The sequence below is a fragment of the Eumetopias jubatus genome, unplaced genomic scaffold (genome assembly GCF_037043125.1).
Source record: "Eumetopias jubatus isolate StellerSeaLion01/CBP00866 unplaced genomic scaffold, mEumJub1_p1.0 scaffold_5, whole genome shotgun sequence".
NCBI lineage: Eukaryota > Metazoa > Chordata > Mammalia > Carnivora > Otariidae > Eumetopias > Eumetopias jubatus.
Genome location: NW_028274811.1, coordinates 21,073,363 through 21,088,070, shown reverse-complemented (window position 1 = coordinate 21,088,070; position 14,708 = coordinate 21,073,363). Strand labels below are relative to the sequence as shown.

At 43.2% G+C, this 14,708-nt stretch overlaps 1 protein-coding gene across 2 annotated transcripts in view; it reads left to right on the top strand.

Annotated features, from left to right (window-relative positions):
* Positions 1–3,921, top strand: part of ALDH7A1 (aldehyde dehydrogenase 7 family member A1) — a 42,581-nt gene extending 38,660 nt beyond the window's left edge. The window contains exons 17-19 of one of the 2 annotated variants that reach the window (XM_028103677.2): positions 72–147; positions 1,542–1,598; positions 3,687–3,921. In XM_028103677.2, the coding sequence (XP_027959478.1) occupies positions 72–147; positions 1,542–1,596 (131 nt within the window). In that variant the 3' untranslated portion in view covers positions 1,597–1,598; positions 3,687–3,921. Of the gene's footprint in view, positions 1–71; positions 148–1,541; positions 1,710–3,686 lie in introns of those variants that run through there. The other variant, XM_088023246.1, reaches the window with a different exon arrangement.
* The last annotated feature ends 10,787 nt before the right edge of the window (positions 3,922–14,708 follow it).

Here is a 14,708-nt window from a genome sequence, read left to right as displayed (position 1 = left end):
CGTGCTACCAAGTAGAGGCTGCACCCGGAGAAACTGCTCACGATTTGTGAGCTGCTTGTGTATTTGTCTAGGAGGAGAAAAGCACACCGGAGGTGGCCGGGAGTCTGGTAGTGATGCCTGGAAACAGTACATGAGAAGATCCACTTGGTAAGAAAAGGCTTTGGGAGGGTGGGTTTGAGCTGCAAGCCATTGGAATGTGCTTTTCTGCTGTTCCACTGCTCTGTCTTCGTGTGGCTTCACTTCAGTTTGGTTTTGTAACGAACTGCGGCTGTCCCCTCCCAGGGCATCCATCCTGTACTGTTACTTCTCTCCCTTTCTTGTCCCACTTCAGCTAGTGCCCAGGGCTCGACTGTGAAACTGTGTCAGTGGTGGTTTCTGTCTGGAGATACCAGAGGAGCAGGACATTGGAGGGTCAACCAGTAGGAGAGAGTGGGAGAAGCTGTACTTTCAGTTTTCTCCTTGGGTGGGGCCACCACCCTTGCAGATGGTAGGAGCAGTAGCAGAGGGGAGGTGTGCAGGGCCCCTGCAGGCCACAGGAGTGAGCATGGCTCTCGATGGTGCATTGGCTCGTTTACCCAGCACACTGGTGGCTAGTGCCGGAGCCTGCTTCAGGGAGACTTTTACTAGGAGTTGGTTGTTCTTCTACTTGCTATTTTGGAGTTTTGTTTTTTTTTTTTTAATACTTTATTTATTGGGGGGTATATGAGCTGGGGGAGGAGCAGAGGGAGAAGGAGAGAGAGAATCTCAAGCCGACTCAACGCTGAGCGCAGAGCCCAGTGCAGGCCTGGATCTCACGACCCCGAGATCACGACCTGAGCTGAAATCAAGAGTTGGAGACTTACCTGACTGAGCCACCCAGGTGCCCCACTTGTATGCTGTTTTTCCTTTCCCTTAGATGGAAATATTTTTACCCAACTGTATTAAAACAATATGCAGGTCAGGCCCATGTGATGTTATGTTATGGAAAGAACACAGGTTGAGGATCCAAGGATGCTCATCTTAGTCTCAATTTATTGCTTCTCACTAGCCCTGTAACCTCAGGTGGATTCCCAGCCTTAGCCCCTTAGAGCCTCAGTGACTTGATGTCTGTCTGGAAATTCTGAGGTGCTTTTGGCTGTGCCTTAAGTCCCAGACACATGCACGCCCCTCCTGGTTCCCATTCTTTGTTGTTGGGGGTTGGTTGGTTGGTTGGTTTCCTCGTTCCTGTTCTTTGAAGTCAGCTGCGTTCTTTTTACTTTTCTTGCGTACCTGACATCTAGAGTGGATCCCCATATTCTTGTGCCCTGAAGACTATGAATAACATGCTGGATACGTGTTTTTCCAGATTTCTGTGTTTCTCTCCTTTGTCTTTTCTCTTTTATAAAACTGGATCTGTACCACCCTTGTTTTGTACCCTAATTTTTCTCTTTACCAACTTGTATCTTGGACATTTCACCTTGTTATATATATAGAAATGCTAGATTTTCTTAATGGTATAAAATATTCTATATTATGTATATACTACCCTTCATTGAATTTGTTGTTTTTTTTTCCCCCTCTAGTACCATCAACTACAGTAAGGACCTTCCTCTGGCTCAAGGAATCAAGTTTCAGTGAAGGTGACAGTAAATTGACGTTACTTCAGATTTATAGGCATTCTTGCAACTCACTCTTCTGAAGATGAAGAAAATTAAGATTTGCCCTGAATAAATGCATCATTTTGATTACAACAGTGGCTAGTCTCTTAACCCTCAGGCCCCAGCTAAATCAAGACTTATTTTTTAAAAATAAAACTAAATTGTCATGACATAGCCATATCTAGTAAAAGATAGGATGAATTTTTTGTTACTAGTAGTTTGTAAGTTTAAGAATTTTTTATTATAATTTAGAAAAAAAAGGAGTAGATGCAATAGGAGGAAATTGGAAAAACAGAATAGAATGGAGAAGAAACTAGAAGCCTTCTGGGTAGATGCAGGAACATCTGCTGAGTGTGAGTAAAGATTGCCGTAGTGAATATTGACTCACATTAGCCTCTAGCGTGTTTGCAGGGAGTGTGTTTGTGTTCCTTGCATGTGGATTAGCGCAGCACAGCACCCATGTGGAATGACTTGCTCTGTATGAAATGACTAAGGGTCTTTATCACCATTATGACTTCTCTTGCTCATATTGGCTTGTGTCACCACAAAAAAGATATGCATGGTGGACATAGGTTTTGCACCTGCCAAGGACTCTGCCTGTGTCTATGGAAAGTGTGTCTGGGTTTCTTACGCAGCCTTAGACCATTTTTATAGCTATTACATTTGTGCACTTGCCCTTGGATTTGTTTGGGGAGACTGACCATCTGTGTGTGGCAGCGTGTGGTTTTTTTGTGAAAGGAGGAAAGTTTATTCATTCGTGGCTGAGAATCTGCCTCTTTCTCTTGGGAAGCTGAGCCTTTATAGTGGTTCAACCCAGCCTGTGGAGCCCACTTTGGCTCTTGAAGGTCTCCTGTCTTCCTGGCAGTCTACCCTACCGACCTGGGCAGAAGCCTTTCAAGAAGATGACATTTGTAGATAACCTGATGTATCAGGGTGTATGGAGAGATTTGGACAACTGGCAAAGAGTGGGTTGAGTTAGGACAGAGAAGTAAGCAAATGAAAAAACAAAGCAATTAAAAATTTATCAGGGTGGGAAAGGTATTCATAATATGTCCCATGGCGTAGCTGGGGCTAGGGCTTACCAAGGCATGCTATTGTCAACCTTGAATATTAATTAAGTGAAATGCTGGTGATAGATACCTGTTGAGAGCATATGGGCAGGAAGAAGTCGGGGTTACATGAAAGAGGCGGACAGTTCCTGTTCTCTAGTGGAAAATCAGCAATGGCTAAAAGTACAGACGTAAGAAAGAGTTAAGAAAGGTTGATGGAGATAGGTAAATTCTGAAAGCAGTGTTGTCTCAGGAGGACAAATGGGAGGTCAGGTGTGGAGATGGGAGGGATGGCTGTTTCTCAGAATATGTCTTAGAGAACTGTTTGATTCTTTAAGTCAAGAGAATGTTTAACTTTGATAAAAATTAAAGCCCACAAAAAAGAAAATGATGTTGGAGAATGAGTTGCTTGGACGCATGCATTTCCAGCGCGCGCGCGAGCGCGCGCGCACACACACACACACACACACACACACACACACACACACACACACACACACACACACACACACACACACACACACACACACACGTCTGCTCCGTATTGACCTAGGTCACCTTGAAACATCTCATGAAATGATGCTGCTGAAAACCAAATTTTCTCCATTTTTTAAAGTTCTTCGCAGACTGGATTATGCTGTATTGAGATTATCTGTACTTTTTAAAATACGTAGTTGCTTAAGAAAATCATGCAATTTGGGCATTAACTTTAAAAAAAAAATCTTGTTATGGCTTTGTTTTGCCTTTTTTATTTTAGGTCACAATGTCTAAGTGTTTTAGCCCTGTCTTAGGGACTTTATTACTATCTGAAGAAAGTAAAGCACCATTTAAAACACTTTTAGGAATCACATGCTGACAGGCCATTGTTATTTTGTGAAATTGTGCAAGGTGATTTTGATTGAAATATTTTCTTATGTCCTGGGTTTTTCCAGCATATTATTTTTAAACAAATGTTCTAAGATAAGCTGTATCAGTGTTTGTTTTATCTTAAAATTTTTTACATTTGTAATTTCTCTTCTAGGTTTTTAAGGGAGGCTCTCTCCATCCTCCTGTGTATCTGTTAACGCCACGATATGGTGGCCAATTTTCTAGCGTGCTGGGGTGAGTGGCAGATCTAGTCTTATGTATAGAAATCAAGTAAAACTGATTCTGAACGCTTTTTCGGAAGCTAATTCTTCATAATTTTTCTACACGTTTCTAACAATTATGAGGACATATTTTTGTCATAATGCTTATTAAAAAATTTTGCTCTTAAATTGTCCCTCTTTGTTCTTTTTTAGTGACTCAACAAATAAATGTCACTTGTTAGTGTTTTGAACCAAGGAAGTTGAGATACACCTTTTGTGTGTGTTGTTAGGGTTTGTATTTTAAGGTGCTAGGGGCCCTGTACTGCTTCGTGTGATTACTGTTTCCGTTGAGCCCCTCCTGACTGCTGGCATCCAGTGCTGTAGCCATACTGCCATCTCCTGGCCCCCATTGTGGACAAGAGGGGTTGCGGTCAGCATGCCAGTTTCCACCACTGCAGTGAACCCTAAGTTTCTTGGCATCTTGCTGTACTTCTCCAGTCTCTGGAGACAGCATCCCACTGTCTGACCCTGGGATCCTGACTCTTGTAGTATAGGCAGGCATTGGAAGACTTGATTGTCCTGACCTCCATTTTGGGAGGCAGGCACTCACGAGGAAGACCTCACAGAATGGAGCCGAGGCAGTTTTCTCAAAGGAAATAGGGATGCTATTACTTTTTTCACTCCTCTCTTCCCTGCTATGCAGCCAGAGATCATTCTCTGTCCCTGGGAATGCTGAAGGGACTGAGGAGTCCAGGTCCTTGCTCTTCTGCCTTTCTAGCACTTCAGAGCTTTCTCCTGTTGCCTGCACTGTAACTTTACTTACCTGCCTATTTGCTGTAGGCATTTGCGCTGTTGATCGTCTGCAACTTCTACCCTTTCTATACTTCTCCCCTCTTGCACGTAACTGCTCATGTTTGGTTTTGAGATGTTTGTTGGCCTTAAAGGTTTTTAAGGGGAAGTGTGAAGACATTAGGTGCCAGGATGTTATTTTTCAGTCCCAAAAAGTGTTGATACATTCTGATGTACTGAAGTTTTGGACTTCTCATGGCAATCAAATCTATTGATTTTTTTTTTTTTTTAAGATTTTAAGTAGTCTGTACACCCAACATGGGGCTCACTTGACCTTCACAACCCCAAGAACAAGAGTCACATGCTCTACCCACTGAGCCAGCCAGATGCCCCAAATCTATTGATCTTTTATAGTTTCTCCAATTTAAGTTTAGAAAGTTAGGTTATAAATTTTTTCCTCTGCTTTTTTTTTAAGTGTATTTTTAAATACTTGTACACAGTTAAAAATACAATGGGCCTAGAATGCTTAAAACACTGTTCCCTCCTGATCTGCACCCCCCCCCCACTGGAGTGACCACTCTCACCTTTTCTACTGTTGCTGACCACATTATTCCTAAGTAATAAGCTCCTACTGCTATTTTTCAATAAATCAGTTTAGATATTGAATGCAGAGTTCTCAATGCGGGAGGTGAGGATTAACTTTCTTATTAGCACTTCCCCAAACATAAAGCCTCTTTCCCTCCATTCCTCTCATCTCTTCACACCACAGCATCTGGTTATGTCTGTAGTCATGACTTAATTATGACTGTGTAAAGGGCAACAAATCATGCCTGCTTTCTTTTCTTTTTCCTGGAGTTTGGGTTTTTTTAAAGATTTTATTTATTTATTTGAGAGAGAGAGAATGAGAGAGAGAGAGAGCACGAGAGGGAAGAGGGTCAGAGGGAGAAGCAGACTCCCTGCTGAGCAGGGAGCCCGATGCGGGACTCGATACCGGGACTCCAGGATCATGACCTGAGCCGAAGGCAGTTGCTTAACCAACTGAGCCACCCAGGCGCCCTTTCCTGGAGTTTGTAATTGCCCTTATTGCTTAATTTGCTCTACAGCTATTTTTTTTTCTTATTGTGGTAAACTACAACATAACCATTTTAAAGTGTGCAACTCAGTGGCATTTGGTACATTGACTCATTGGTGCAGCGATCACCACTGACTAGTTCCAGAACATTTTTATCAGCCCCAGAGGAAACCCCATACCCACTGAGCAGTACTCGCTTTTTCACCCTATTCCCCAGTCCCTGGCAACCACCAGTCTGCTTTCTGTCTCTAGATTTGCCTATTCTGGATATTTCATAAAAATAGACCATTACTAATTATTTCTAAATGGATTCTGTCACATGCCTGTCAATATTTTCCAGTTACTCAGGAAGCTGTTTTTACTTTTCCTGGGATCATCTGTCCTAGTGCTCTTTGTCCTCTGCTTCAATGAGATGGTCTGCTCTGGGCTAGCATGTGAGTGACATCGTGAGTTTCCCTTTCCTTTGCTGCTCTTCTGCATTAGACTCTTGCTTCCTGGCTCCCATGCATTTCATCTGATTGCTTTATACTCTAGTCTTGCTGGAGCACATCCTGCAGAAGCTTCCTGACTGGTGGTTTTGGAGGCAGTTTTTACAGAGTCTTCTAAAGGAAAGGGCTTTGTCCCCATATTGAATGGAAAATTTGGTATAATGGATTAAAAATATAGAGACTATTTTTTTTTTTTTCCCACTGGAAAGGCCTGTAAGTGTTTTGTGGGATTGGCCTGTTGGTCTTTAATCCGTTTGGCCTTAAGGTGTAAGCTATAATTTGATATAAATTGATATCCCCTTCACATATTTAATACTCCGACCCCTACCCCAAGCCCAGATTTGATGAATGAATTTCCCTTTCCTCACTGAGACTTTTATAATACGATGCATTCTTGTGGATACCAAGATCTGTTTGTAGGTTGTATATTCTGATTCAGTGATTAGTGTATATATGTGGTTGTGTATACATACATACATGTGTATTAGACTGATTTAATTCTTGTGGCCTTTATCTATTTTTAGAGGGAGAGAGAATCTCAAGCAGGCTCCCCACCCAGTGGAGAGACCACGGTGAGGCTTGATCTGAACCCTGAGATGACCTGAGCTGAAATCAAGAGTCGGACGCTTAACCGACTGAGCCATCCAGGCGCCCAATTCTTGCTATGGCCCAGGCCTTTAAATTCCTGTTATTAAAGTTTTTTTTGTTTTCTTTTTAGAGTCTTATTCAGATTACCCGTGTGACCTTCAGAAAGCAGCTAACCTATTTGAACTTCCTTTTCTTAACTGTGATCTGGGGTCTACCAGTTTGGCTGCTTTGTTGTAAGCTGCAGAAAACAATTTTGCCTTTAGCAAAAATTGGAAAGAATGGTGGTCGCACTCACTTTGCTCCTGCCGGTTCATTCTCCAACATTCTCCCGCTGTGTATCTTTCAGGGCTGACCTCTGGACTCCTTCACCTGAGCTTTCTTTGTGTTTTGGTTTTTGATTGTGCAGAAAATCAAAGCACAGAGGTCAGAGTATCCATTTCCCCACTCCCTCCCTGCCAGCCTTTGGCATTTACTGTCGGTGGTTTTAAGCTTTATTCTATGACTACAGAGCTTGTCAGGTGTCCCCTCTGCTGTGGTGACACAGGATTCTGCCAACACCATTCCGTTTTCTTGCCCTTCATTCTCCCAAGTGCAAATGGCATTGCGTTGATGCTTCCTGGGTTTGTCACCTTCCTCAATTCCTTATTCCCTGGACCTAGCTAGAAAGCAGGTAATAATGAACTACCTTGTTGTTCTGCTAGAATGAATGAACTTCAAACTATTTTTAGGCCTTTTATTTTCTTTACTAAAAATTAAAATCTTGAAGCAGTCAGTGGTAGGCCTGGTGTGGATCCTTTGCCTGTCGGGTATGTGACCTGCTCATTGTTTTGAGAAAGAGTAAGACCACTGTATTAATACTCGAATGCTGAAGTCAAGGGAACGTAATTCCCTGGATTTGGAAATAATGATATTATCCTGGGAATGAAATGTGGGTGCTGGTCTGCTAAAACAATACGTTCCATTCTTCAGGGCGGTAATAATACCTGCCACAATTTTAAAGAAGAAAAAGAAAAATTATAAAAGTAACTCTGCCTGGCACATGATGAGGGCTCCGTAGATACTGGCTATTGCTATTAGAGTGTTTTCCGTATTTTCCTAAAAGAAATGTAGAAGCATGTTTCAGCTTTTTGAAAAGGGAAGTCTTGGGGGATTTTTCATTGGAATTACATTAAATTTATAAATAAATTAGGAAAGAACTAATTCATAGTACTCATTTTTTTGATCTCATTATATGTTGATTTGTTCAGATATTTATGACTGCAAAATTTTATAGTGCATTTCATGTGTCTTTTAAGTTCCTATATATTTTGAGTTATAAATGAGATTTCCCCTTCCTTATGTATAAGTTATTACATAGACTATTTACTTTCTGAGGTGGATTAGGTTTGAAAATGGAAACACAGGGGCGCCTGGGTGGCTCAGTCGGTTAGGCGTCTGCCTTCAGCTCAGGTCATAATTCCAGGGTCCTGGGATCAAGTCCCACATTGGGCTTCCTGCTCGGTGGGGAGTCTTCTCCCTCTCCCTCTGTCCTTCCCTCTGCTTGTGTGCTCTCTCCCTCTCTGTGTCAAATAAGTCTTTATTTAAAAAAAAGAAAATGGAAACACAGATCCTGTCAACACTCTGCATTTGCTCTTGGCTGGTTGAAGGTCTTTTAGCCCCATCAACTCTAGAGTTGGGGAAATTTGGCCAGGATTCAGATAATATGGAGTTGTCTTTACGGTGTTGAGCTGTAGGTGGCGCTGCTGCTCAGAGCAAACGCCTGAGTTTGGCAGGGAAGGGCGTTGTGTTGACTGTGGTATCCAGGAGGTCACCATGGAAAAGGTTTTCTACTCTGCGGACAGATATGCTAAGCACCATGCCCTGCTTTTATGGAATGCTTTACATTCCAGCACCACTGGTAACCTGCATTTCCTACTTCTGGTCTGCTAATGACACAGATCACCTGAGCTTCTGTGGATGACTTAACTTTTGGGTAAAATCTAAGCCCCAGAATGTCAGCAAAAAAATAGTATTGGGCTGTAATTGCAGATGAGTGTCTTTTAAGTTAAGAAATATTAGTAAGTTGGCTTATTTTCTGTCCACTCCCCCTGTTCCTTGTGGAGCATATGTGTGAGGTTACTCCAGTTTGTACAACCCCAGGGGACATTTTTATTTGTTTCACTCATACTTCTATGGTACTTACTATGTTCTAGGCACTTTTCAAAGCACTTAACAAATAGAAACCCATTTAATTCTCCTAACAAGTTGTGAAGTAGGTACTATTGTAACGCTCACTTTATTAACGAGGAGATGGAGGAACAGAGAGGTTGAGTAACTTTTCCCAAGTCACCCAGCTGATAAATGGTGGAAATGGCTGAAATTTGAACCCAAGCAGTCTGGCTCCAGAGTTAGTGCTGTAGTGATGAGTCACCTAAAATTGGAGTTCAGTACAAAGAACTTCTTTCCCCTTCACTGTTGAGAGTATGTAGTTGATCTCTCCCAACACCCCAAATCCTTGAATATGTATTTCCTACAAACGAGGACATTTTCCTACGTAACTGTCATATGCCATCAAGATCAGGAAATTACTGATACATCTTATTCTCAGATCCCATTCAACTTTAACCGCTTGTATCAGTAATGTCCTCTATGCCAAAAGGAGCTGTGTTCTACTTTTTTTCTTGACTTTTATGACCATGACACTTTTTTTTTCTTAAGATTTTTATTTATTTGAGAGAGGGAGAGTGCAGAGGGAGAAGCCGACTCCCCACTGAGCAGAGAGCCCCACATGGGGCTCGATCTCGGGACCCTGAGATCATGACTGGAGTGTAAGGCAGACACCTAACTGACTGAGCCACCCAGGCGCCCTGACCATGACACTTTGGAAATTACAACTTACTTGGTAGAATGCCCCTGAACTCGGTCTTTGCTCATGAGTAGATTCGGGTTTAAGATTTGTGTTTTAAGGGGAGCCTGGGTGGTTCAGTGGGTTAAGCATTTGCCTTTGGCTCAGGTCATGATCTCATGGCCCTGGTATGGAGCCCCGTATTGGGCTCCCTGATCAGCAGAGAGTCTGCTTCTCCCTCTGCCTCTCCCCGCTGCTCGTGCTTGTGCTCTCTCAAATATATAAAATCTTTAAAAAAATTTTTTTTGTGGTAGAGCAGTACAATCACAGAAGTAAGTGATGCTGTGTTCGCCTCGCTGCATCTTATCAGGCTCTGGCTTGTTGCCATTTGTCCATTACTGAGGATGTTAATGTCGCTCTCATAAGGAGGTGTCTCCTGGCTTTCTCCATTGTAAAACATTTCTTTTCCCCTTTGTAAATGAATGTCTTTCACGGGGAGGTACTTTGAAACTACCTATATGGCCCGTTTTCTCTTAGACTTTCTGTTTATTTACTTGTGTTCTTATGTTCTTATGTTTTCCTATTTACTTTTTGGAGCAAGATGTTCCAGGTGGTTCTTGTACTTAACCTGCCCCAGACTTGGAATCAGCCATTTTCTCTGAAGAGCCCTGATTCCTGTTAGTCAAGAATCCTATTGAGAAGCCGAGACACGTGAACATGAAGATTTCAGTGCTGCGAGGTCCTCACAGCAGACAAGAGTTGGGAAATACACATACATACAACCTTTCCTACATATGGACAACCATGAGGCCATATCAGAACTTCACATCCAGTCCAACATCATAGTGCCTGTTCAGTTTTTGCCTTTCCAGGATTTGCTTCTCTTGTCTCTGACCGTCAGAAACCTGCCTCCCGGTACCCTCGATACTTGTGGTTGGTTTCACCAATCTCCCATTTCTCCCAAGGACGCCCTGCTCACCTCATCCTGGTTGTCAGGGTGTTGGGCTCGCCCTTACCATGGACGTCTTCCTCACCCAGCTCAGCCTCAGACACCCACCCACAGCTACTCCCACATGGGGACATCCTTATTACCCATCTAATGGCTTTAGGATTGCACTGTTGAGGAAGGGAGACAAAGAGGACCTGACCTTTCCTTACATGTGCAGTTTCGAGTCCAATTCCAAATGATATTTAGGTGCCCCCCACCCTGCCTGCCTGCCAGGGAGCTGAGATGCCTGGGGCTTCAGCTGGATGTACAGGGAGGTGCAGGTCTGGGAGGTTTAACACCCGCCTCTAAGCACAGCTCTGTTTCAAGTGGGGTGAAGGCTCTGAGGAATCCCCTGATCTCTCTGGCCCTAACTCTCTTGTGTGTGAAGTGAATAGGCTGGACCAAATCTCTCAAAAGCTGGTGCCTCGTGGGCCAAAATTGGCCTGGGTGCCTGTTTTGTTTGGAATTTAGCTTTTATAAACATCAAATTAAAATTTCTGAAAGCGTAGGCGGTGTACTTTAATTTGTCACAGTTGGCCACAACTGTGATCTTACCCAGCTTCACGCATTTCCTTCCAGCCCAGGGGCTCAGTGGCTTTATTCTTTTCAGCTCTGATGAGTTAGGCATACTTCAAAAAGCCCTCTTGGCTAAGTACAGGTTTTTTTATCGAGAGTGGAACAGTTTACATAGACTTAAGTCGGGACCCTGGCATTATTTAGGATATTATTTTAGCTGCTTGAGTAGAGACCACAAGGAAGAAAGGCTAAACAAACTAGTTTTTCTGATTTAAGAGTTCAGGTGTAAATAGTCCAGGGTGGGTCAGTGACCCACGGTGTCCAGGCCTCAGGCTTTGTTGTTCCTCATATTGAAAGGTGGGTCACCGCCACCCCGCATTTCAGCTCAGATATAGTTGGGAAGGCGCTCTTCCGTTGAAGCGTGTGACCCAAAAGTTACACATGTCACCTAAGCGGAACTTAATCACACAGCAGGCACAACCCATGAGAGGTGAGAAATAAGGTATCTTTTTTTTTTTTTTTTAAAGGAATCGCTACACTCATCATGGGGCTTGAACTCACAGCCCTGAGATCAAAGGTTGCATGCTCTACCGACTTAGACAAGCGCCCCCAGACCCTTTATTCTTGGGAGCCATGTATCCAGTCAAAACCTGGGTGTGGCATTAGGTTGAGAGGACAGAAGGGATTTTGGAAAATTAACACCTTCCAACTCTATATATAGTGTTAAAAATGCTCCCCTCTGCCCACCATCTGGAATATCCTCTGTCACATGTCATTTATACTGCTTTATGTGGGTAATCTGCCAATTAAGAATGCATTTAGATTCTGTCTTCATCCCTGAGGGCTTTCTGTCATTTATACCTTAGTAAAAAATGGAGGTGGTGAGCTTCCCAAAGCAGCAGATGAGGGAACTTTCGAAGTTGGTTAGGAAAGAGCAGGAGGTGGAACAGTGGAATCAGGGTTGGGAGACCCTGTGGGAACACCAGGCTGAAGGGAAAGAGCAAATCCTGGGAGAAGGTAGTGCTGGTAAAAGAGAAGTGGGAAGTCCAAGAGAACCCAGGATGTGAGCTTCCACTAGTGTGGCCTCCTTGCTTCATTTTCTGCTCTGTGGCTCAGTGGATTCGTAGCCCATCACACTGGGGCTTTCAGAAAGGCTGGATTCAGTTCCCCAGCTCTGTGCCATGTGATGCTGGGAAATCCAGATCTCTTCTAAGACCCACTATCCTCCGTAAAATGGGCATGATCTTCCTACCAGGCTTCTTTTCCCAACACTGCCATGAAATACAAATGCAGTGTCAAATAGGAAAATTGTGTGTACAAAGTCTAATAGAAAGATGATATTGATAGACATGGTAGAACTCTCTACGTTCTGCGCAGAATTCGTCTAGGCCTGGGCTGACCCAGGCTTATGGATTTAGTTAAGACGGGGTCACCCTGATTGAAAGGTCATTCCTGCAGCAGCCAGGGTCTAGGGGAGAGCACATGGTCTGGGGGGCTGGGGCCCTCTTTGTCAGGTTCAGGACCTGGGCTTCAGAGTAGTTACCTGTCTGGAGAGGTGAAGAAGATGAGCACGTCTCGGGTGTCTAGTCTGAAACACCTTAGGCTGGGCCATGGGGTTGTGGTAGGATCTCCAGAGCTGCCTCTGATGGGCGTGGCGGCCCAAGGGACGTGGCTTGAACTCATCAGATGTTGGATTCCTCTGAGCCAAATAGCCACAGAACTGATTGTCTCTGCTTTTGACCTGGTTTGAGCTGGTGAACTCATTCACTTGGTTGGCTTTTAGCTGTGAAAATTTCCTGTGTGGAATGAGGAGCTATTTTGTATTTAATAGTGTGTCATCTGAATGTGCGGTCAACCTGAGGACATTCCGCTGTGAGCTAGGAACGTGAGCTTTGCTCACAATCTCATACTGTGCGTGTGAGAGAAGCTTTGCCTCTGTCCTTTTTCAGAGCCTCAGTGTCACATTGCTTTATCTTTTCTGGGGATAGTATGAGGTGGACTGCCCCCCAGGGGTGCATCTTGTTGTATTCTGTATTGCAGCTTGGAGAATCAGGTGTTCATTTTATATTGTATTCCTCAGTATTAATGTTAAAATATGACAAACTATTTTAGAAATAATCAAGATGATTCACCAAGAATTTTTTTTCTTGCCTTGAAGTAATGACCTGTTCCAACGTACAAAATTAGGCATAACCTTTGTAGTGTTTCCCTGGTGTTTTAAATCCTGACTCCAGATACCCAAAGCAGAGTGATGAAATGATTTTAATCTCCTGAGATGGAAAAGAACTTTTAAAGAAAAAGTATTAGGACATTTTCTATAGCTTCTGGGCTGTAGACTCTGCATCAAATGACTTAGTGAATTTTTATTCTCATCATTTGCTCTGTGTAAGGAGTCAAAGAAGGATGTTTTCATACCTCTGCCTCCCTCTGCCATTCCCCTCAGCTGCCAAGTAAATAACAGATCATTCTCGTTTTTTCTCTGAGCTCAGGTAAGCTGAGGGTCTCCCAGCCTCATTCCCCATTTGTATTTTTTGACCTCTACACATTTAACGATGGCTTTCTCATGATCACACCGCCTCCGTTCCTCCTTGAAGGATTTCGTTTTATTCTTGCTCACAGAAAGCACAGAGCCACACTGGCTGCAGGTGGTTTGGCCTTCCAGAACTTCCACACCACAAGAGGGCAGGTGCCCCACCATTGAGATTTTACCGCCTACATGCCTCTCAGGCTAAGTGGCTGGAGTCATCATTGCCTTGCATCTTTATAAATGGCCTCGTCAGTGTGTCATTTCCTCTCTCCCCCAACAGGATGCTTCTCTGGAACATGATTTCTCTGAGGTGGGCAAGAGCCCAACTCTTCCCTCAAAGTGGCCCGAATGACTTGAAGGGCTTGAATTTCCAGTAGCTTACAGAAAGAAAAGGGGCTTTCTGACTGGTCCAACTATTCTGTCCAGTGAAGACTCCCTGGCTGACCTCTGTTTACCATCAAGCAGCATAGTGCCAACCACACTGTGACTCATACTTCAATAATCATTACAGGAAACTCGCTTTAGGATTCTTCTTGGACTTAACAAGGTCTACTTCTGGCTCATTGTTATTTCTTCTGTCTTGTGAGTATCCCTTAACAATAAGGAAGGTTACAGAAAACTTTTTAAGAGCATCTTCACCCCAGAGTCATATTGATTTCTCTCTCTCTTTTTGCCCCCAGCAGTTACAGTGCATCGTTATTTTCAACTCTGTTTCCCTCAGTAAACGAAAGTTCTCTGAGGTCAAGACCTTCTTGAGCTTATTCAAGACCTTGTCTAGTTCTTTCTCTCCTGTATCTAATGAGATGCATGATATACAGTACGGAATCAGTAAATGTTTCTTGATAAGCAAATAAATGGATGCTTTGCAGAGGTTTGGGGTTCTTTTTGTATGTGTAGGGGAAGAAAAAAATTTTACTCTACCCTCTTAGAGTCATTAATTGGGGCCTGTGAATTAAACTGAGAAAAAGATAGATTGACCAGAGAAAAGGAATATAAATTATATTTGTTATTAATCTTTTAATTTTTATGTGCACAGATGCCTTCATAAAAATGGAGACTTGAAGTGGTTGAGCTTAGGGGCTTACATACTATTTTACCAAAGGGTGATAAATTATAGAGAAATGACACGACAAAGGAAAAGGGGCTTGGGCTTTTCGGGATGGTAGGCTGTGGAAAGGTGAATA